At 44.7% G+C, this 24,863-nt stretch overlaps 2 protein-coding genes across 2 annotated transcripts in view; one reads left to right on the top strand and one right to left on the bottom strand.

The window, feature by feature from the left end:
* Cog6 (component of oligomeric golgi complex 6) overlaps positions 1-774 on the bottom strand; it is a 38,948-nt gene extending 38,174 nt beyond the window's left edge. The window contains exon 1 of the mRNA XM_038347797.1: positions 603-774. Within this exon, the coding sequence (XP_038203725.1) occupies positions 603-755 (153 nt within the window). The 5' untranslated portion in view covers positions 756-774. The remainder of the gene's footprint in view (positions 1-602) is intronic.
* A 19,081-nt stretch (positions 775-19,855) lies between these two features.
* Positions 19,856-24,863, top strand: part of Lhfpl6 (LHFPL tetraspan subfamily member 6) — a 191,483-nt gene continuing 186,475 nt past the window's right edge. Inside the window, exons 1-2 of the mRNA XM_038347798.1 lie at positions 19,856-20,084; positions 21,389-21,950. Coding sequence (XP_038203726.1) covers positions 21,566-21,950 — 385 coding nt within the window. The 5' untranslated portion in view covers positions 19,856-20,084; positions 21,389-21,565. The remainder of the gene's footprint in view (positions 20,085-21,388; positions 21,951-24,863) is intronic.

Genomic DNA, 24,863 nt, shown 5'->3' with positions numbered 1-24,863 from the left:
GTAATGTCATCTCACCGGGATTCAAAAGGCTGTTATTGATCACGCCGGCAGTGAACCACACAAATCAACGACCCCGACGTTGTTTCTGTTCCGGTTTGGTTTTGCGGGATTAAGGCTGACTTCTGAGAAGTGTTCCGTAGTTTCTTCTTCAAACACCGTGCTTGCTATCTAAAGCTATCCTATTCAATCCATTTTTTGGTAGCCTGTCACAATCCTATCTAGTCCTGAGCTTTACATTTCAGTCAACATTTTAAGGATTGTTTTTAAATACGTAAGAGTCAAATTCTTGCTGACCGCTTATTTTCACTTAACCCACCACTTTAGAGCTCTCGCTTTACGCGTGTGTGTGTGTGTGTGTGTGTGTGTGTGTGTGTTTGTGCCACGTATATACCTGGCTACTCAACGCTGCAGAAGGGACAGCCAGCTCGGAGAAGAGCTGCCCGGTCTCTTCTAGAAGGGTCGGGGAGGCTGTGCGGGTAGGTGTTCGTGTAAAGAGCACAGCAGGGGCGGCGCACAAATACCGGCGCACAGCTAACGTCTCCCTGCGCCCGGGTCGGGAAGGTCGCAGGTCCCTGCCGGCGCCCCCGCCCCCTTCCGGTTACCTTGTCATTGTCCAGCCGCGTCTCCAGGATCTTGTGCAGCTTGCGCGACAGCGGGTGGTTGGGCTGCGCGGGCGTCGCGCCCGCTCCATTACCGAGGCTGTCGGCCGGCCCGGAGGCGGGGACCGCCGCCACTTCTCCGCCGGCGTCCGCCATTGCGGACAGACCCGGCGCAATGGGAGGACTGCGCGTGCGCACCCGCCAGCGCGTGCGCACATCCGGCGGCGCATGCGCGCTGCGACCAGACAGGTTGTTTCCTTTAAAAATCCTAGGAGGAGGCGAGGACACATTCAGGGGAGAAGAAATAGTAGGTGCTGAAAGGGACTTCAGGAATCTAAATCTAAAAAATGCTGTACTAATAATGTAAAATACGCTGAAACCAGTAGCTGGCACACGTGGTCAATAGAACCGATTCTAATAAAATTCCGTTATCTGAATTCATCTGGATTTATCTCAAAAGCATCTGGAAGGTAAAGTTTGTGGAGGGCCTCTGGTGTGCGCCGGGCAATCTACTTTGTGCACTGAGACAAAGGAGTTAAAAAACGTTGTTGGGCCAAGACAATATACAGAAGACAATGAAGAGAGGAAAAAGAAGTGAGAGGCAAGACCGTTACTTGCAAGGACTTGGCCTTTTATCTGAGATTTGGAGGCGATTCAGAACCGTGAGAAATCCCCCAATCCGATAAACCCTACATGTAAAAGCCCAGGAAAAAAAAAAAAAGGAACTTTGCTTTCTTGCAAACTGAAAAAAAAAAAAAGCCAGTGTAGCTGGAAAACCTTGAACAAAAAAAACTGTTTCGCCTGTATATATTTTTTCACTGTATACATGCAATGCCTGTTGAAGCCAGAAGAGGGCGTCACATCCCCAGGAGCTGGAGTTACAGACGGTTGCGAGCACCACGTGGCTCCTGAGAACTGAAGCCAGAGCCTGTGCAAGAGCAGCCGGTGCTCCTAACCTGTGAGCAATCTCTCCAGCCTCCGCTATCACTTTTTGATTTAAATAACATGATTTATTAATAATGGCTATATTGGGATGGTGTTAATGAACCTTCTCAATTCGACCTACATGTTCAGATTCACATTATCGCCCTGGTCTTATTCCTAGGCATTTGCTCCATGCCAACAATCTTGCCGTAATGTGTTACTGGGCACAAACACATCACAAATTTCAACTCTCCACGTTCTAACCCCTGCAGCCTACTTTAGTCTTTTACAGATGTCTCAGCAAAAAGTCTATACATGTTAGTTTAGAAACAAGAGAAACTTAATTCTCGTTGTTCTGGAGGATGAACGGTCCAGGATCAAGGCGCCAACAGACCTGGAGTCTGCTGGGCATCCCTTGCCGGTGTCCACAAATGGACATACTGGTGCTGCCTGACTCATCTGATAGAAAGGAGGCTGAGCTGGCTCTCCAAGGTCTCTTATAAGGCTACAGGTCCTCATGATGTAATCATATCTCCAGGTTCAGCCTCCAAACTTTGTTGGAGGTCAGGAAGTCAGTGTCTGAATTTTAGGGCAACCCATCATTCAGACCAAAGCCCACTTTTCCAAGGATGTCAGACCTGTGACCTGTATCAACCTCTATATATCTTTCATATTCCTCTCAAATAACTCTTTTCCCACCACTTCTTAAAAAGAATTTATTACTCTCCCATGCAAAGTCCATAGCAGTAGAAATATAATTCCTATTCTAAGTCCCTCATGATTTATAAAAACAGTATGTTTTTGGTCATTACTTGCACGCAGGAGACCCTCAGTCTAATCTGGCTTTGTATTCCATTCAAGTGAAGCTTTTAGCTGTGTTTCTCACTTTTGTCACAGCTAGCCTCATAGCATATAGTGCAGTCTGCATGGAAAGGTAACTGTCAATTACCAATCTCAGAAGCTGTTCCTTAAGAGAGAAAAGATAGAAGAGAACGGGGCAAACGCTACAGTTCTCATTCCAGCAACGGTCCCCTAGCTGATCAAAGTTTGCTAGCCAGCGAGGTGACTTACATGGTCGCACAAAGAGAAGCTGAGCCCTTGATGGATCTGCTGCATGAGGGTTCCTCAGTTTGCTTTTCATTTGCCCTAGAGCACGGCGGCTCTCCAGGTCCCCTCTTAGCCCCCACACTCCACAGCTAAGTCCAATTCCCCTGAGGATCTGCCACACATCTACCTAAGCCTCTTTCGGTCTATTCACCCAGTGTCATAAGGGGCTCTCAGCCCCTACGGATACTCTGTCTTAAGGTCCTAATATCTTTCAATGCCAGACCTTGTCTTTGTCAATTGTAAGCACCAAGATGTCTGAGGAGGTTGAAGTTCCAATATTGGGGTTAAGATGATTATATTATAGGTTTTTTTTCATACAGAGAGTACTATGATGAAAGGTCCCATTTAAAACACACACACACACACACACACACACACACACACACACACTTTGTTTCTAGATTATATATAATGGGAGGTAATGAACAAAGGTAATGAAGTCTAGTCTAAGCATGGGCCCTAAACTAATGAGATCCCATCTCCTGGCTGTTCCTCTAGTAGGCTGTGGATAGTTTCTACAGTATAGGCAGTTCCTTCTTCAAAGTGAAATATCTACCAAGACTAATGAAGTCCACATGTTTAGTCTTTCTTTCAAGGTAAAGTTTTATGTAAGAAGCAAGCTGTATGTGATATTATGGGGATGTAGACAGTATTCAGTAATTGGTGAGGAGCAGAAAATCAAGCTCCTTCCAGTATGAGGTTAGCTGGAAAGAATGAAATATTCCTTTCTTCCTAATGGAAGAAGTCGAATTGTCCCATGCATCCAATCCTCCAGGGGTATATGAATATTCAGAGGCCCTGCTTTGGCTGCCCTCCCTCGGTAAAGTGGGTGCTCACTAGTTAGTGACAGACAGCTGTAAGGAAATGCCTGATGTTGAATCCATGGTCTTAACACTATTTTACTTCCTTCCTGGGCTCAGATGGGTGGCTAGGAAGAAGGATAGCTGACACAGAATTGATGACATGCTAATCTTGTTACCAAGAGCAAGCATTGTAATGGGGCCTTTGATATACAAGCACTCATAGGAATCACAAATGACTTTTTTTGTGCCCTGATCCCTAGGCTAATTTATTGGCTAGATAAGAAGGCAGGTCATAGAACTGCAGGCTGAGAACATGGACGGAAATCACCTGACAGTGTGGCTTTGGGAGAGAAGCCGCTGGACAGATTTTAGGACCACCGTCCATTTTTCTGCTTTTGCAGAACATTTTTTGCACAACATTCAGAGTCTGGACACAAGCTCACCTTGGCTGCATGCCCATCTATTGATCAAGACAGCGTGATTTACAGACCCGACCTGACAGCATACAACTCAGGAGAGTTATTTCTAGTCAATGTAATAACTATAAATTTGTGGTTTGTGAGACAGGTAAGAAAGTAATCCATAGAAGAAAGGTGCAAAATCCAGCTAGGTAGTGAAGATATTAGTCACAGCACTAGCGTGGGAGTAGAAGGGTAAGAACCAATTAACTTCAGCAGTCAGTGGAGACTGATTGCAACTGGGAGGGGGGTGAGGGCAAGTTAGCAGTAAGATGTCAGGGATCCAAATTAGGCAATTAGATTTATGCAGTGAGTTAGAGATGGAAGTTGGAAGTTGTGGTAAAGGTAAAATAGGCAGGTGAGGCCACTTGCAAGAAAAGGTAAGAAACTGAAAGCCTCTTTTCTGCACTAATGAATCCAATGTATAACACACAGCCTAAGTCAAACTTGCTGGAGAAAGTAGGGCCTAGGTCTTTGTCCAGAATCTCTAAGAACCGCATCGAAGTTTTTGAACAGATGGATGATAGATAACTTAGTTTCTGAATAGTTTCTGAATGGTGTGATGATATGCACAGATGAAGACAAGGATTGGATCAAATCCTGGGAATCTAAATCTTCCTGTACCAAATTTAGAAAGGAGAAGGCAAAAACAGGACTCACAACACAGATAATACATGGAAAGGAAAAGAAGAAAATTTAACAGTACATCTGTGTATCTCAATGGAGTGAATGATTTCGTTTTTAAACTTGGCACATTGAGCTTGCTATTTCAGCTCTTAAGGTTTTCATTTCAATTTAAAAGGTACAGCGTTAATAGGCACATTTGACAGTGTGGTAGCTACCACTTTATCTGCAGGGGGTAACTTGTATAATCTTTGGTAGACATCTGAAATTGCGGCTAGTACAAAGTTCTATATATGCGATTTCTACATCCACAGACTTTGTGTTGACCTGTGATGGCTAATCTTGATTGTCTACTTGACCATGTCTGGAACCAACCAGAATGCAAGCAGCTGGACATTCTAGTAAAGAAATTGCTTAATCAGATTATCTGAAGCAGGAGGACACAGCCTAACTCTGTCTCACACCTTCTGGTGACAGCCCACTTAAAATGAGGTGGAAGAATGGAACATTTGATCTTTCCTTGCCTGCCCTCCCTCTCCCTGACCAGTTCCTCTAGCCTGTTGCTTTGATTTCACTTCACTTCTTTATGATTTCAGCGGTCATTGCTTTGTGTTACACGTTCCTGTGGTGTTACAAACATGGCAGGCTATGCATGTTGATATTATAAACATACTGCAAGTGGTTGACTATGATCGCGGGAAAGAAGAAATATTTCACACCAAGTATCCTACTAACCTGGACTCAATTAGCCTCATTATTCTGTGTAATGGAAATTAAATTCTTAGGTCAACCTCAGATTCCTAAAACATATCCAATGAATTACAGGTGGTAAGGATGCTATTGATACCAAGGGTATTGATATGTGATGTATTTTAGGGAAGGAATTTAGCAAAGAATTTTATGGCACCTATCACTCCTAAACAAATTTAGGTTGATCAGAAAACTGGGAAATATCCGATAACAATGAAGATATACTAAAAATGTACACACTGTTACTAAAATATTGTGAGTTTTAAAAATGCTAAGGAGGGCCACAAAAATCAAACACAGATGGCTAAAAGCAATTTGTTTCATGAGCACAGATTTATGACGCAGTTAATCAATATTTAAATTATATATGTGTAGCTCGGTTGTTAAGCCATTTCTCCACAACTGCAAATTAATATTAACAAGCAATCCGATGACACTCAACATCAGCATTCTGTCACTGTGCTAGAGCAATCGTTGATTTTCATTTTAAATATTAATGTGACACAATTCTGTCAGCTTACGGAAATAATTGTCCAGAAGCAGCAAGACCTCAGTCTGGGGAGGCTCTCCTAGATTTCAGAGCAAAGCATCAATCAGCAATGACTGCTTAGCAAATGTCAGTCATTTTCCAGCCACGGACAGGTGACTTAGGATGATTTACATACTCATTGTACGTAGCTTATTTGCTTTGCACTCTGAGGCCAGTCTGCTTAAAGAACTGCCTGGTGTCTGAGATGGACGGGTTCATTATGAGCAAGCAATTCACTCATTGGGTCGTGAGCACTGCCACTCAGTCAGTAGAGAGAAGAGCCCAAGAAAAGAGCAGTCATAGACTGGTCTTTGTGAGGTCCCAGGCTCCCACTGAGAGGCCTGACAGGAGATGGGCCGCAGGTTCCCCAGGTCAGTTCTACTCTCTAAAGCCAACAGAATGAAACCAGGCTATCTCACACTGGCGCAGAGGAGACTTGCTTTTCTCAAAATGTAGAAAGTGACTTCATGCTTCTGTAGCTGGTCTGGGGAAGCACTATATAATTTGAGGTTTCTAAGTAATTTAACCTAGCCAGCCACACTGAATCATTTTCACTAAAATATGCTTGACAATTACATTTGAGCAGAAAAAGAAATGGTTAAGGGGAGGAGTTTTATATGTAATTAAACATGAATTGTGTATGTCCAGTCTGTACTCCCCTTCTGCCGTGACTCAACTTTGCTATGGATACGCAGGCATGAAGGAAAGTGGTCTAAGTGGAAGAAGCCATAGAAACATTTCAGATGAACCTAGAAGGATGGCAGAGATATTTTAGATGCCAGGGGACCGTGTGGCTTCATAGTGAAGTCTGAGAATGCTCAAGTTTTGACTCATTTTTTTTCATTTCATTTTTTTTTCTCTCTCTCAACATCCGTCCCGTTTTCAGCCCTTGAATCCGTGCATGAAGACACGAGGTTACAGAGACATCCAGCAGCCCCGCAGCAGTGCCAGTCATTGCTAGGACGATCACTTCTGTTAGAACCCACAATGGCACATAAGAACCCTGAAGCTGGGCTCTCGTCCTTACTCCTGGCATAGCAACAGTCAGGCGGAATAAAAACCCCGAGTCTGTTTCCTCATTGGTGGGTGGACAGAATCCGGCTGTCAAACGCTGCTACTGCAACCTAAATAAGAGATGGTGCCCGTCTGAGGACACACTGAGCTGCGTGCGATGTGTTTCTCAAAAGTAAGGTTTAATCCTCAGGACACAACGTGGGCACGGGCATAGAGAAAATAATATTGCTGAAACAAAAGTTTCATTTTGGAGTATTTGTAAATTTACGGGAGTTATAAAGAGAACACAGTGGGCTCTCATTTGCCCTTGGTCCATGTTGGTGTGTCCTCATGCCAATCTGTGGAACATTTGTTCACAACAAGAAACTGGCATTGGTGTTTTATTAACTAATATCAAGCTTTCATCAAACTGGCTTCCCTAAGTGTTTTTGTTTTGTTTCTTTTTTTTTTGTTTGTTTGGTTTGGTTTGGTTTGGTTTCTACTGCCCATTGCAACACAAAGATCCATGCAGGATACTGAATTTGAACCTCATAATCCTTGGGCAAATATCTTAGGGTTTCCGTCACTGCGATGAAACACTATGATCCAAAGCTACTTGGGGAGAAACGATTTGTAAGTAGCTTATACTTCCATGTTATGGTCCATCACTGAAGGAAGTCAGGAGAGGAACCTGGGAGCAGGAGCTGATGCAGAATCCATGGAAGAGTGCTGTGTACTGGCTTACCCTCCATGGCTTGCTCAGTCTGCTATTATTTATTATTATTATTATTATTATTATTATTATTATTATTATACCCAGGACCACCAGCCCAGTGATGGCACCACCCACAATGCACTGGGCCCTACTTCATTGATCACTAATTAAGAAAATGCCTCACAGGCTTGCCTGGTGCCTGATCTTGTGGAGGCACTTTCTTAATGAGGTTTCCTCTTCTCAGATGACTTCATCCTGTGTCAACTTGACATAAAACTATCTAGCGTAGCAAGTTTCTCCAAATTCCATTTTATTTTTCCTAGATTGACAGGGGCAGACTTTTTTTTACAGGTGTTTAGTAAATTGGCCTCAGTCTTCATTGATGCTGTCTGGTTAGCTTAGGTTTGGTGTAACAATGTGGCACCAATGATGCCTGGCGTCTACATAAGGTCATTGATGATGTTCACTTATTCACCTAGGTGAGGCTTAACATCTGTAGACTTAATTGTAGTTACGCTATTGCTATTGCCCTTTTTATATACCAGTGTGGGTATGGGTCACTCAGTACAGCCCACCTTCAAGGACCAGAGGGATAAATTTATACCCACGGGGAAGAGTAGACGTGTGTGTGTGTGTGTGTGTGTGTGTGTGTGTGTGTGTGTGTGTAGGGATATATCTACATGTATTAATTGGAATTATTCTGTCCCAAGAAAATCAATATGTTTTTAAGCCATCAAATAATGGAAACCAAGTTATTATACTTGAGGGTTCTTTTCCTATTTTTTGGCTCTTCTTTTGTTATGTTTTGGTGAGAATGAGAAATATAACCTTTTAATCTGCAAGCAGAGAGCAGGTGAGAGTTGAAGACTCCTATTGTAAGGTTCTTGAAGCCTGGCTTTCCTGCGCCTTCCAGTCCTGCCTATAGGAGTTGCTTCTTGAAGTGCTAAACTATACCTCTCTGGCCCCAGCAGGTGTCGCTGTTGAGAAATAGATATTTCGTCTCTGCTTTGGTCTTGACCACTAATACTTGGATTGAAGCAAGGTACCTTATCCATTATTATTATTCTTCCAGGAAAGATTTCTTTTTGAAGTATATAAGAATAAACAACATTAAGTTTCTCAAACAATCAATATGAAATCAATGAGGGTTTCTATATAAATTTCAGAGTTAGTACTGTTTTAGCAGACTTCCTCATGTTCAGTATTCAGACCTATCTTTAGTCTAGAAATAGTGATCATGGACAACAAAATGGTGCATAGAAATGTGTTTGGCACTGAAATCACAACATCTAATGTGACGTTCCATAGCCTCTGTTCTGAATGGCTACTCTAGCTACATAGAAGTTCATTGATTTGGGGTACTGATTAACTTCAGTGTGTGAGCTTTTTATTAATATATAACTTTCTATACTAAAATTTAAAATCAAAACAAAGGATTTGGAGATCATTGATTTTTGAAGATTATTTTGCATCTAATACAATGGTCGTTTTCAAGAACAATTATTAGAACTTATAAATATAGGTAAGAGCTATTGTGTTTTTGACCTAAGGCCATTTTGTAAGGACTTTGGGGATCATAACGATGTGTTTTCTTTGTGGGCCCAAACTCCTTTTGCTTTTCTAGGTTACTTCAGTGACCATGTGGTCCTCAAATTACAAAGGAGGATGCTTTAGGTGAGGGCTAAACCGGATCGACAGGATGGGTTCAGAGATAACGTGGAGAAACAAAGCCTCATTAGAGGACAGCCTTCCGAAGCCTTCACTCAGACCTCAGGAGCTCAGGGGCAACGTCTATTCCTTCTTCTTCCATATGCCCAATAATCTCTAAGAAGGTCAGTTACAGGGAAATTCTTTTCTGGTCATCATCCTAATATTGCAAACTCAATAATAGATTAAAATTGGGATGCATTCTGATTATTTTTATGTGGTTGGAAGGTATTCATTTGCTTAGAGAAGGCTTTCATGTAGCCTGGGCTTCCCTGGGACTTCTGATCCACTGTCCAACAGTCTTTGTCTCCTTCAGGTCGGGTTATGGGTGTGCACGATTTAAGCCTCGTTTACGTGGCGTTGGGAATCAAATCCAAAGCTTTCCATGAGCCCTACCAACTCAGCTACATCCCCTGCCCGAATGTGTCTCTCTTTAAATCATGGAGGGCCACTGAAATGTCTCAGAAGTCAAAGTACTCGTTTTAGATGTGACTGCTCGAGGTTGATCCCCAGGACCCAGAGGATGGGAGGAGAAAACTGGCTCCTGCGAGTTCTAGATCTCCACACATGGGTGGCATGGCATGCTTCCCAGGATTCGGTGCAATAGTTGCTTTACACTGTTGCTGTTCCCTTTCTGGGGTGTCAGGGACCATTTTCCTAAAGGATAGATTTGTCAGGACCACCGTCCTTACAGGGATAGCAGAGGTCATTGCCCTAAGGATGTTTACGGAGAACCCACCCCTCATCCCAACTATCTTGAGAACATTCTGTTAACGGAACCCACCCCTTACTCCAATGCTAATGGATCATATCAGTTAACGGAACCCACCCCTTACTCCAGTGTTAATGGATCACATGCTTCGGCTTACACCAGCTGCTGGCTGATGACCTTCAGTTACCCCTGCAGAGTTCCTGCCTACCTACCTCCACCCCATTCAAGGGGTATATAAGCTGTAACTTTCACCCCAATAAATGGAGACCTTGACAATAGAATCTTGCTTGGTTTCCTTCCTCTTCTTCAGCTCATGTCTTGCAGGTTAGCGCCCCTTCAGAGGACCCTGAATAGCTGACCCGCCAAGCGGGGGTTACACTGGAGTCCATAGATGTGTTACAGCTCCCTGGGAATAGTCTCTTCCATGGCACCCGGCACCAGGATCTCTACTGGGTGTTTTGAACTTTCAAGTCTTTCTCATATGATTTTACTGGCGTACTAAGGCAAGAAATCTGCTACTAGCCTGATGGGCCATCGGCAATCACCCTGTCCATCTCATGACATGGTCCAATTGTCCTGGACTCACTGGCATTTGGGAGCCAGTCATTTAGGAGATGAACAAGCATGAGGGAAATATTTTTTGTATAATCAGGGTTTATTAAAAAGAAAAAAAAAGGCCAGAGAGCTCCCTAGCACTTTCTGCACTGTGTAGACACAACTAGAGAAGGAAGGAAGGAAGGAAAGAAAAAAAGATTGATTGATTCCTTCTGTCAGATAAGGTAAACTGGAAGGAGATCGAATGGCTGCTATCTGTAGGCCAGGAAGCTGGCATCGGTAGATGTGGAGTCTTCTGATAGACTTCACACCCACCCGAACTATGAGAGAGATACTTCCATTGCCGATAAGCTGTCTCAGGGGTTCTTGGATTTTGTTACTGCAGGCCAGTGGCTGTCGATTGCCTTCGTCCTGTTTGCAGTAGGAAACAGGATAATGGGATCCTCATTGTCCAGTGTTACTTGTCCAAGGTCAGACAGCAATTTGGCAGCTAAATCAAGCCCAGGACTGTGTATCCCTACCTTACAACTATGCTTAAATCTTACCAGGATCTTTTTTGTGCCTTCCTCTTTTCTTCTTTACACTTAAAGATGCAAGTTGGAGGGCATCACTCAAACAGCAGATGTTCACCCTCTGTCTCTTCCATTTAACCAGATTCAAGGCATTTTTCAACTAAAGGAAACTGGGTTTCTTCCCTTCCCTGTCTTTTCTGCACTACACCCATGTTCAAATAAACCCAGCGATGGCTTCTAACAGATGGTACGTAAATAACATAACTTTTTTTTGTTTTGTTTGTTTTTCAAGACAGGGTTTCTCAGTAGCTATGGAGCCAGTCCTGGAACTTGCTCTGTAGACCAGGCTGGCCTCGAACTCACAGAGATCTGCCTGCCTCTGCCTCCCGAGTGCAGGGATTAAAGGCCCGCACCACCACCACCCAGCAGAATGTAACAAGTTATCAGTAAACATAATATGTGTAATTTCTGGTTGAGCATCACAATTCTGAAAGAATAGCCCACCCAGGTTAAAAAAAAAAACAAAAGAATAAAAATGGTAATTAAGTGCATTTGTAAATTGGGTGTGGTGACACAAACCCTTTAATCCCAGCATTCTGGAGGCAGAAGCAAGTGGATCTCTGAGTTTGAAGCCAGCCTGGTCTACTACATGGAGAGATTCAGGGCAACCGGGGCCACAGGAAAGAAAAAGAGTGCATTTATAGCAGAGAAGGTGCTGGTGACTCCTTGGCTTATCGGTATTGTCCACACATCTATACTAAGCAGCACATCTCTGTTAAAGTGTTTCAGTGGGGAGGCTAGCCTGTTATTACTGGAACAGTCATTAAGCTGCAGTCTAATAAGTACCTCCATCCCTAGAGGGGAAACTAGGGAAAATAATCCCCTTTTGCTGCACTTTGGACACTAGGGGGCTTCTAGTACCAGGAAACAGGCACATAGCACCGCGGGGAAACTCACTCTAACCCCAGTACCAGCATTCTTCGCAGCCTTCTCTGCGAACAAAAACAAACCAAGGACATGACCATCTCTCCAAAAAGCAATGGGCCATGTTTGCTAATGGTTTTATGAGGTAAATGTATTGACCAACACAAAAAATGAATAAATAATAAAGAAATTACAGCTGGTTACTGAGTCATTATCAGTTTGTTTTAGGACCAGACTCTGAAGTTTGACACCCCTATGGTATTCTTTCCCCCAAACATTCTCCGTTTTGATTACACTGGTCAGAAGTTGGTTCTGGTTCTTTTAGAAAATGATAGTTTTATGTGTTCTCTCTTAAAATGTCTATATGTGGATTTCCTATTTTTTTTGTATTTTAGCTTTACATATTTCTCTAAGATAAGAGACATGCTAAATAGACAAAAGGTACTGTTTTTAAAGAAGTATTTTTCCTCTGCATGCATGTGTATGTGTGTATGTATGTGTGTGTATATGTGTGTATGTGTGTGCATGTGTATGTGTGTATATATATGTATATGTGTGTATATGTATATATGTGCGTATATGTATGTATGTGTGTATATGTATGTATGTATGTGTGTGCATGCATGCATGCCGGATATAAATGTTAAGGGTCTTTGTCTGCATCTCTAACTTTTTCACCCAGCCTGGAGCTCATTATTTGTGGCTACAGCCAGCAAGCCCTAGCAAGCTTCCTCTCTCCACTCAGCACCAAGCCCTGGCTCACTGCTCTTTTTAAGTGGGTATTTCATGCTTGTGCAGCAAGCACTTTACTGACTAAGCCACTTTTTCTAGCCCAGAATAAATCTGGAGATGTATATACACGCACACATACCCATGTATGTGTATATACACATGCACGCACATATATGTATGTAGGTGTTTTTCTTGCATATATGTCTGTGCATCACGGGGATCAGATCCCCTCGGACTGGAGTTACAGACGGTTGCGCTACCATGTAGGTGTTGGAGGAGGGTCTCTTGTTGGTTCCCAGCTGCCCGGCTAGCTTAGACCCCAAATAATCACACAGAAACCATATAATTTAAATCAATGCTTGCCCAATTAGCTCTATCTTCTTATTGACTAACTCTTACATATTAATTTAACCCATCTCCATTAATCTGTGTATCGCCACATGGCAATGGCCTCCCAGTACAGTTTTGGCATGTCTGGCTCTGGCCGTGGCTTCATGGCGTCTCTCTCACTCCGCCTTTCTCCTCCCATGCGATAGGCCAAGCCAGTTCTTTATTCATTAGCCAATAAAAGCCACACATAAACAAAAGGACCTCCCACACACCATGTAGATGTTGCAGTCAGTTAATATTTGAGGAAGGCGCATGATCTGTCGCCCTGAGAAATGTTTCTTTGAGAAATGGCAGGGAAGATACTTGTACCCTTGCCCATGCCTTCTCCCTAAGGATGAAAGTTAACAACATTGATAAAAAATGGGAAAAGCTGAAAATTCCCATAGAATAGAACCAAGACTCCACTTCCAAAGGCAGCCTGGGCAAGAGGCCCAAGATAAAGGAGGGTCTGGGGAGATGAATAGACCTGGCTGTGCTCAAAGGCAGCAGGCCAGCAGGTGGCGCTTCCTCATTAGACCTTGGTATGGGACATTCTGCAGGGAGGGCCTGTAGGCTGCTGAGGCCTGGGCTTCCCTTTGAGGGGCTTTTAATGAAGTTATAAGGAACGAACCTCTCCCTTGTCATTTTTTAAAATTATTGCCGCCTGTGGTCTTCTGAGCTGAAGCCATTTCCCATTTTGGAGTCAGTGTGAGACAGATCTGAGGCCCACAGCCCAATAAAGTAGCAACGTGGGTACCTGAACCAATGAAGACCTGAGCTAGGAGGCCAACATAGGCCTCCTGGGGTGCAGAGCAATTTTCTTAAAGTAAGGCCTTTGGGTCCTATGAGTCCCAAATGTGTTTATGTAGAAAAAGAAACCGTGGGTTCCTCTCCGTCACCTCTGTTTCCTTGACCCTGCTTCTTGTGTCTGCGCTGACACTTTGGAGGCCACATCCTGCTCCAAACTCTGCTGTTGTCCTTGTGTCTCCTGCGCTTGTCACGTTGCCTGCCCCTTCAGCTCTCACCACGCAGAGCTATTGACCTTCCGAGGCACAGCCGGCCAAATGCCATTCCATGTCCATTCCCTCGTCCACCCGAGTTGGCAAGTCAACCAGCACAGCATCTGAGATACAATCTTCGGCGATTCAGCAAGGTGTCGGCTTAGAGAGCTAACCCCCTTGTTTTCTCTGCGTCTCTCTAGCCCTGCTCTGGTGCTCCCAGCAAACTGGTCACCAAAAAAAGTCATAGTTAAACTAATGTGCTAATAACGATTTTGTCGTCATTCTCGTGGGGTCTCTGAAAGCGGGCAGTGAATAGTAATCTTCTACAACCGAAATCTGAACAAATTGAAAGGGGATAAAGTCACAGGTAGAACCCAAAGCATCTCATGGTTGGTAGCTAATGGAGACCTGTCACTCGGTGAGGAGCAAACGTGACTTTGACCTGAACTCTGAGCTTGGCAGGCATGTCCACTCTGCTGGGTCTCTGCAGTGTGATCAGAGAAGGACCGGGAGAGTCACCAGGTGCCTTGCTTCTCCTGACTCTTCCATCTGTTCAGATGACAGGCTTGAGTACAGAGGCCAGGGTTTGTAGGAGATCAGAGCTGGGAAGAACTTCTCCATTTCATTTCAGCTAAATCAGGCAACTATTTCCTTAAGGAAAACGAGTCCTTTGGGGAATTACAACACCAAGCTTTCAGTTGGACCTTTCTTTTTTTAGATAAGCCTACTAACATTGGTCCACACAACGTCCTTTATTACTGTGATGGGAGGGGGGAATTAAGATTTCAAAATTCTCAGGCATTGCAGCTGATTGATAGTCTATATTATTGTACATAAAAATCAGTTCTTTCAGAGAATGATGGTATGTGCCCTTTATGCTGAGGCAGAACTGCTGTGAGTTCAAAGCCAGCCTAGGATGTTTAACAATACACTGCCTTAAAACCCCACGGAATGCCGCGACAATTCTTATCTCCATCAACTGTCAATCATTAAATGCATCCCTTAACGCAAGAGAGCAAAAACCAGAGAACAGAGAACGCCTGAAATGACGGTGAACGATGAGAACTTTAAAGAGGCACAGAGCGCTGATTCTTTAAAAACCCTGAGCACAATGCAGACTGGCCACGGAGCTCAAATATGTATTGTGGTCATTTCCCACTTTGACAGCTCAGTGTGAAGCCCTTAGTATATTAAATGTGATTTAATACTTCATGTTTTCCAACTTATGAATAAATTATTGATTTAAAATTGGTGCGCTACTTTAATGTATAAAGGAATAATATATAGAAACTACATGACATTTTACATTTTCCAAGGTAATTTGCAAACCTTAAATGAATAATGCAGACAGCTCCGCTGGGAGCAGGTCAGAGAACGGTACGCACACTGTTTCCATGAGGGTTCCCAGGGAATATAGTCACATAACTGCTGTGTTTAGAAATTGTATGTAACGAGGCAAATACAACTCCTCTGGGGTAAGGTGACTTTGAGTCTAGAAAGGCATTAAAGAGGGTCCACAGGAAGTGGAATGGGCATCCCCAGTTGGTATAACTATGGTAAGGGTCTGCATGGCTTATTAGTATTGCACACATGATGTCACACAGGGGCCAGGAACCTTGTTCCTTGTGTATAAGATGGACAAAATGGAATAAGATTCCTTCACAGGATCTGGGCGCAGAAGGATTATTTCAGAATGAAGAAAAGGAAGGGCCGATGTAAGCTCAAAGCTCATATTTTAAAGCTTGGTCAGTGCGTATACTGAAAACTATGGCTGCCCTTGTCCAGCCGTGGGACATCCGAGGGGTATCCCACAGCACTGTTCCGGAATACAGTGTGTTTTCTCACTGTTGGGGTCTACGGTAGGGAGTAACCTCTTTTTTTCTGGTCCCGTCAGTTCCCCCCTCCTGTCTACCATTTTCTTTGGTACCTACAGTCTTTCTGCCTGCTCTTCACGGCAAACTTTTTGTATCAGACGATTCTATAGTACTGAGAACTTCTGTCTCTACAGCGTTCACAGGTCTGACTTTTACAAACTGTTTTAAGGCTATTCAAGTTTCTATTGCCGTGCTTCTTAGAAAAGGCTTGTCTTTCAAATACATGCTGAGGACAATGACTATCTACCATGCTCCTTCTCATTTGCTCGAGAACTTGCCGACTCCCTACACTGCTCTGTCCTCCCTCTGTCTTAGGGCTTAATCCAACCCAATTTGCTCTAGTGCCAACTGCTTGACTCAAAGAACTTACTAAAAGTGACTGAGCCAGGAGACACTTCCTGAAGGCCTCCAGATGGTCAGACATAATCCAGTGTTCTGCTGAAGGCATCAAGAATCCCCATCCTTTTCCATATTCTGCATCCTGATTCCCCCTGTATTGAATTTTGTCGTCATGCCTGTCACCTCATGACTGAAACACGGGTGTTGCATGTCTAAGATGCCATCAAACCCAGAGAAGAACGCATGTATGGTTCTACCACCACCGCTTCTCAGAACTGTGACGTGGCCGCCCAACCCTAAGTGCAGGCTAGAAACAGAATTTAGCTTTTACAGCTTCCTGAAGAAAGAAAGACAGGGAAGACAGGAACAGGAAACGAAGTTGAACCTGCTAGACAGGGCTATTCTGACATATAAACTAAAGAAATCTCCTCTTCCTCTCCCCAGTGGCCAGAATGCTTGGTTCTGTTGCCTGTGTTCCAACCCTACATCAGTGACTTCACATAGCAGACCTTATTTGTTTGAAAGGAAGTTCTGTTTGTGCTACAGCAAGTATAATAATCACAGAATGTTGATTATGCATTAATTCTTCCCTTCATGTTCAGTTGTTGTGCCTCTACCCTCTATGCCAAGTACGGCAGTGCCGTGTTGACTAATGTGTATTTCTTGTCATTGAGCACATGTGTGGTCTATAGTGCTTAATTAGAGATACAGCTAATAGAAGAAAAAATACAACTTATGGTGACTTAGACCATATTGTTTAATTAAAAATACTCACGAGGACCTGGGCAAGGCGGCACATGACCATGATTCTAGCAGAAAGAAAATTGGAAAGGAGGTAGACAGCCGGCAGTATGAAGGGTGTTGGGTCCTATCTCTGTGGCCTTCCCCATCTTTATGAATACGGGATTGTTGTCAGGTCAAACATCTCGTGCTTTAAGAACGTGAGCAAAGCCAGCCAGGAAGGTGGGAGAAATCTTCTCCCAAGCATCCCTACTTGAGCAAAGAATATTTTCCCAAGTCCTCCTTAAATTCATGGGCTAAAAGGGAGTCAAATAGTCACCCCTAAATTTAAGGGACGCCAGAAAAGCATCTGTTGAGCAAGGGATGTGGGATTGGGAATTGATAGTGCACAGTCAACCGGGAAGTGCTGTCACGAGTGCCTACAGTCTTCCATATGCTTTTTACCTTCACAATCTCATCTAGCGTCTCCATAGGACTGCTAGCCAAATGCTCTGCTCTGGAACCAGGAATGGGGGGTAGAGCAGCATCTGCTATGTGGGAACTTCTGGCTGCGAAGTAACTTCAAGAGCCTTTGAAGATGTAAATCGAATGCAAAAACGTCTTTGCAGACATTATAACGCATGTGCTCGTAAAGTATCCCTGCCAGATCCTGGAGGGTAACTCAGAAGATTTTATAGTTTGGGAAGATAATTATATGGTGGTGTGAAAAGGTAACTAAGAGTTGGGATTCTCCACTCGACTTTGAGTGAGATGCTGCAAGGATTCTGAGCTCGTCGGTAAAGCCATGCGCTTGAACAAGATTAGATGACTCCTTACACCCAGCTCCAAGATTGGAGAACCCATAGCATCATTATGCTGGCAGCCTGAGGTTCAGAAACATTAAATGTAATTGGTTTCAAGCTCTGTTTTACAAACAAGGTAGCAGACTCAGGCAGGCAGGTCATTGTTTGCCTGAATTCTCTCACGTAAGTTGAAATCTTGAGTCCCAGAAAACACAGCACACAATGACTCCACATATCATTCATAGTTCAGTCTGGTAGAATTGACAGTTTTTTGACGTCTTCATTTCCTATCTTTGTATTAGCCAAAACCTCTCTGATAATGGTTACATCACTTAATAGAATACAAATAATGAGATAATTTTTAAAAGTTCGTGCTTTAAGCATGTGCTTTCAAGTAAATCACTTGTTTCTCCGTAAAATAATAACTACCTTCATAGCTTCTCCTTCCCCTTTGTTGAGAATTCGATGAAGCCATCTACCCATAAACCTAGGGTACTGACATTCAGTGATGAAAATCTGCACTTGACCTCATCACTGCTAATGCCTCCCTGGCAATCCTGGTCACTGTCTAAGCCTGAGAAAGTGTCCTAGACAAGTTCTCTAGTAAGCAGCGTGTGCGTGTGTGGGTGAGTCTGGCTGCCACTATATAATTTTGTCTGTAATGGTGTGGGCTACCTCCACATTACATAGATGGATGTGTGATAGCTGGGGGGTGGGGGAAGGTGGGGGTGTGTGGGGGTGACACTTGGCTGGACGGCAGACCAGTCATATGGCTACCACCCACACTCAACAACTGGTGATTTGTACATGAAGAATTCAAACAAATTAACGAGGGGAAACTTCTAGATCTCCTCCCCAGCCTTGGCCCTGTTCTCACTTCTAGCTTCTGGCCCTTTGTACTGTAATGAGCCGGATCCCAGGCATTTATGGACTAGTGGCCAGTAGTGTCTTCCCGTCAAGGATCATGCTTACCCAAAACATCCCCAGACTTTGCCCAATGTCTCCTGGGAACTATTTTTTGCCCTTCTGAGGAATTTTGTGAGAGAGCTTAGTGTGCGCTCCATTGTTTTCATGGGTGGCTCATCACCTGCATTAATTATATTCTTACAAAGGACAGGCTTGGAATCAATCCCTTAAAACCTTTCGACCAATCAAGAAACATCCTCTGTCTCCGGCTGATGCTCCCTAATTAAACGGTGCACTTGAAATTTTATTACGAAATATATTCTCACCCATTTATTACTTCCACCTACATTGGCAAGGCACATCACAAAAACTGTATCTGGGAAAAGCCAGCACTACTTCAAAAGTTGCCGTTCCCAGATGGCACTTCCTAAAAATAACCGCCCTCAGTGGAGGCTCCCGGGGTCAGTCAGCTCCCAACAGAACACCGCTGAGGCTTCCAAAGGGTTCAAATGCTGCCTGCAAGTCAGAACCCGGGAAGGGGAAATCAAAAGGAGCTGGTTTTCAGAAAGGAAATCCAAAGGCTGTGTAGATTATAAGATTGATTACGGGAGGGGAATGGAGAGAGTAAGAGGAAGGGAAGGAGAAAGGAAGGTGGAGGAAAGAGGAGGGGGGTTGGGTGAGAGGAAAAGCGGGGGAGGGGCAGACCGGGAAGAGGAAGAGAAATGTCTCGAAGGAGGTTCCCAAAGGTGTGCAGCTGTTGGGAGAGGCTGGCTAGAGAAGTCGCCTGCCTTCTCCCTGACTTGTCCCTCTCTGAACCCAGCAGTCTCACGTGGCGTGCTCAGCCTTCCATGGTCTCTGTCCTCCAAAGTGATCACTTCTCAAGAGCCCTTTAAAGCTCACAGACATCACTCTACCCGCTCTTCCGAGGCTACTTCCCACCCTCGTCTCTGTAAAGGCAGCGGGAACACTGCAGTTCCAGACCCCTATGTGTGACCCAGAAAGAATACAGGGGTAGGGTGTGGCCTCGGAGCCCCCGAGGAGCTGCGGAGAAGGCGAGCAACTTTCTCCCAGATTTCTCGGTCTGTCTGCCGCCCCCACTCTCGCGCGTCCAAGACTGCGCGGCGGGGCCAAGGGGAGGGGACAGCGGAAAGGGGAGGGCGGGGAGGAGGCGGCGCGTGCCTCGCCTGCCAAAGCTGGAGCCGGCATCCGCGGTGCTCCCGGGCCGCACGGCCACAGCCGGCGGGCTCTCCGAGCGGGTCCTCTTGACCCTCCACCCGGGCTCCCCAGAGTCGTCCCGATCTCCGTCGCGATAGTGGCAAAGGCGAGAAGGACAGTCTTTAGTGTCGCCCTGTCCCCGCCAGGAAAAGACAGACAGCAAGTTGTGCTGCGCCCGGGACCCGCTAGGGACCGTGGCCGCCGCCCGGCCGGGTAAGTAGCGCGCCCCGCGGCCCCGAGCCCGGCACAAGGGTCCCCGCTGACTTCCTTAGCAGCGAGGTTCAGCTGTGGTCGGTGTTGGCCTCCGGGGGGTGCTGCCTTTCCATCCTTATCCGCCCCTTTCTCAGAGCCGGCAGCAAGAACTTCTCCGTGCCGCTTAGCATCCAGAGATCATTGTGTGTGTCCCTGGTGCTCCAGGGTGCCGTGGGTGTGCGGAGCAGTTTGCGAGGGTTGGGGGGAACTTGGCTCTGAATTGATCTGGATTAGGGCGCCTCACTCCAGCTGAGGAAGAGGCCCTCCTTCCTCCTACTCCTCTCAGTTGCTGGTCACTCCCAGAGCAACTCAACTCCAGCCTCTACTCACAGCTGACAAGATTTTAAAAACTGTAGCCAGAGGGAGCTCCCTTTGGAATCCAAAACTGAGGGCGAGAGAAGTTTGCTTGAAGGCTCAGAAGCTGGAGTTAGAAAGCAGTTTGCAGATGGAACCCCAGGGTGGGTGTACTTTTGCGTTCCTTGTGGCGAGTGTGTTCAGGTGTGCAAATCAACTCGCATCGTGGAACCCTTTGAATAGCTGATGTCTGACACTGGGTATCGGAGAAGTGCGGTTGCCTGCCCTGTTAAGTTAAACGCAGGTGAAATGGGCAGCAGCTGAAATCACTGAAGCCACTGAGTCAAAACAGGCGCTGGGAAAATAATAGAGGCTTGCATTTACCCCGGAAGATTAAGACCGAAGGAATTCTCAGTGCTCAGTAGTGGGAGTGTGTGACCATGGTTCTACCCAGTGCGTACACCTGGGTGGCAGATGATGTTAGTTAAGCTTACAGTACTCTCTGTGTAATTGTAGAAGCTACCATCATTTCGCTTGGTTGTCACACCCATCAAGAGTTGCAGAGAAATTGCTTTGGAACTAAGTGTGAACTTGCAAGCCGAGTAAACAAATAGCAGTATGGTTCATTTTATTTTAATATCCTGAGTTATGTCTACTGCTAGTAAAAAAAATGCTACATTGCTTTTAATGTGAGTATGTGAAATGAATTCACTGGCTTGGCAAATAGAAGCCATTCATTTCTTTAAGTAAATAGCTGTCAGAGTTAATTTGGGAGCGTTTTCCAGGAGATAAAGACGTGGGAAATCTTTGAGCTAGTTTGGCAAAACTTGTGTAGAGTTGTGTATGGAGAGAATTAATTCTTCCCGCTTTTGAAGGTAGCTTGACTTAAGTGAAAATTGTAGCGCTTCTAGAGACCTATAAATGAGCTAGAAGTACTTAATGTTCACTGTTTCCTGTTGCTGTTTTACTAGGGGCTGCCATCATTACTGCAAAGGCGGATACCTTGTCAGACTGAAGATTTGTTACTGCTGGTAGCTGCATCCTTCTTGAAGAACCGTGGATTACCTGGGAGCGTCTAGTGACCCTAAGCCTCCGTTCCCACCTTCGGGACGATCACATTGGGTTGCCATTGTATTGCCTGCTCCAAGATGGCATCCAGCCTGACTTGTACTGGAATGATCTGGGCTTTGCTCTCCTTCCTCTGTGCCGCCACCTCCTGTGTGGGGTTCTTCATGCCTTACTGGCTCTGGGGATCTCAGCTGGGCAAGCCTGTGTCCTTCGGCACTTTCCGGAGGTGCTCCTATCCTGTGCACGATGAGAGTCGGCAAATGATGGTGATGGTGGAGGAATGTGGGCGCTACGCCTCCTTCCAGGGCATCCCGAGCGCGGAGTGGAGGATCTGTACCATCGTGACGGGCCTGGGCTGTGGCCTGCTCCTGCTGGTAGCGCTTACCGCCCTTATGGGCTGCTGTGTGTCTGAGCTCATCTCCAGGACAGTAGGGAGAGTGGCCGGAGGGATACAGTTCCTCGGAGGTGAGTGGCTTTGCTAAACTTGAGTCGTTTCTAAGTATTGAAAAATTATGTTTTGTTTGACTGCTGATGCAAGTGTGAACAGATCTGATATGACCATGGTAATAGATGCAGTAGAGTCAAAGATTTTTTACTGGAATTCTTTTACAGTGTCAGGGTTTTTCATGCCTGTTCATCCTCATATACACACAAACACGTGCACTTAGCCTGCTGGGTACTATCTATGTGAGACATGCATATGTAGGCTATTTATAACATGTACTGGGGAGATAGTTTATGTCTTATAGCTTCTTGCTGTTTTGTCCAACAGTAGACCCATGGGTTGTCTTTGCCTTGGTGGACGCTTGAGGTCTTTCGAGGCAAATATTTCATAGAAAAATGCATAAGGTGTTTGGTTCAATACTGTGATCATGATAAGCCTTGAAGACGCCTGGCAGATATCACACAGACCGTTGTTTAATTTTACACTACATTAGACGTGGGTTTTAGGTGAGTTACGATGTCATCTTGGCCGCTGTGGTTTTCACTGTGTTACAAATACAGTTCTAGGCTGATTGTGGCGTGAGATCTTAACTTCCCCGGGTAACTTTTTTTGTGGAGGAAAGAAAAGAATACAGCGTTTAGAGAATGATGTGAGCTGTCCCAAATGAACTGGACAGTCTCACTAACACCAGACAGGGTCTGATTTTTCACTTGGCGCTCTTCCAGCAAGTATTGCTCCAATATCTCTGGTCATATGGTTCTAATTGCACTTTATATATTTTCCACTGGGCTTTTTCCACCTCCATCCTTCAACCCGACTGGCTGAACTTGTCTGATTTACAATACGCCCCGGTGAAATATGACAGCTTCCCTCGATGGCACAGACTGAAGGGGAAAACAGGAAGCCCAGAAGACCTGTAAAACTGCATGTGTAACTTCATAACAAAATAAAAGTCTATTATTCTTCCACGTGACGTTTTCTTACGGTCTTTTGTGAAGAAACCAGAAGAAGAAAAGGCCTTAAAAACGACCGTTTTGTGGTGTCTGGTACAGATTAGAAGACCCAAGCGCCTCATGGCACGTTATTTACTGTAAAACTTTGTAAGTAGGGGTGCTGGGAATAGGAACAGCACGGCAGCTTTGTATGTCCGGGCAAGACTCAGACTGATCTGCAGTCCTTTATTTTCTCACCCAGAATCAACTTTGCTGGGTTTTGCACCTTCATCTGCGCTGGGAGGTGCTTTGGGGGCCTGACAGTCCCCCCTGCCTGCTTCTCAGTTCACCACTGGCTCTTACTGTCTAACACATACGTTTACACAGAAATATAATAAAACTTTTAGGAAACATAAGGAGTTTGTCATTGAAAATGGAAATATAAATACAGAGTTCAGAAACTTGTTTCGGTCACAGATATTTAGAGCAAAACCAATGCTGGGAATATTGAGAAGAATTTTTTTTTTTCTTTGAGAATGAACTGGGCTTGCTATTGTTTTACTTGGCTCTGGAAAAATGCTCAGGCAGTTTCATTTTTCTCCTCTTATGGTAAATATTACTTTCTATTTTTTTCATTTTGGAGCAGAGGCTGCTATTATTTCTGGCAGAATAGGAAAATGCTTACAAAGAGAAATCAGCTTTTATTGATTACCTCTAAACGTGTAATGAAGGAAGGCAACCAGAAGTGAATCCGAGACCCTGGAGATTTATCCTCCCCTCTCTAAGCTATGTATAGATTTTTTTTGAATTATATGGAGCCAACCATTCTCTTAGACTACCCAAGGGGACAGACAACCGAGAAGGTTATATACATTTTAAAATAACCATGCTTTTCTTTGTATATATGCTTCATGATCCCCTGTTTCGTAAGAGTTACTAATATTAAATAGGGATAGATATCTTTGATATGGCTGCCCCTTCCTTCCTCTCTCCTTTCTTCCTTCCCTCCCTTTCTTCATTCCTACCACTTTTCCTTGTGTGTGCTTGTGTTTCCCTGTGTGTAGTATGTGCACACATGCGCATGTGTAGGTGCACACAGAGGCTAGAGATGGACATTAGGTGTTCTGCTCCGTCACTCTCCTCCTTGTTCCCACGAGACAGAGTCTCTCACTGAATCTGGAGTTACACTGGCTGCCAGCAAGCCAAGGAGTCCTTCATTTCTGCCCCCTGCGGTGTTGGGGTTCCAGGTATATGCACAGCAAAGCCTGACTTTGCACATGGGTACTGGGGATTTGAACCCAAGCATTCGCGCTTATACAGTGTAAATGTTCTTACCCTTCTCAACAGTCCCCAGCAATTGGCATTATCTTATTCCCTATACACGTTTCTTAGGTCAGGCGGAAATAATTCCGGTAGTGAAAACCTAAGAGGTTTATTAAAAATTCCAGCTCTTGAACAGACATGCCCATTACCACAGATAATAGTGAATTTAGGGTTAAAAAAAATTACTTGAACCATGGAGAGAGATTTTGAAGATCTGTTGTTGCTCATCAACAGCTAATAAGAGGACAGATGATAAAACAAAGTGTCTTCTGACGGACTTCTCCAGCTGTTCACAACGTAGCTGTTTCTCTTTTTACCCACAAAACTTACGCGGTTAGTAGTTCTCTTCTACGTGAGTTTTCATAAAGCGGTAGAGTATTTTTTAAAGACCAGAAGATGCCAGATCAGTGAGTTTTGAGAGGCTTTAGCTCAGTGTCAGAATGTAATCAGCATTTAGGAGGCTCTGCCGGGAGGCAGATTCTCTTACTAAAAATGAATCACCCAGAAGGGTTATGTTTAGCTAAAGTGAGGCTTGTTCCAAAAACAACAGGAAGCAGAGGAACGGCAAGATACAGAGGCATTTTGCTTACCCGCGCCTGCTGGATCTGGAGTCTGCCCATATGGTGTAACATCGGGCAGTACGACCCCTGTAGTATTTTGGAACAAAGTAAAGGACAG

The sequence above is a fragment of the Arvicola amphibius genome, chromosome 11 (genome assembly GCF_903992535.2).
Source record: "Arvicola amphibius chromosome 11, mArvAmp1.2, whole genome shotgun sequence".
In the NCBI taxonomy this organism is placed as follows: domain Eukaryota; kingdom Metazoa; phylum Chordata; class Mammalia; order Rodentia; family Cricetidae; genus Arvicola; species Arvicola amphibius.
Note: the sequence above shows the minus strand (reverse complement) of the source record. Positions and strands in the feature narration are given on the sequence as shown.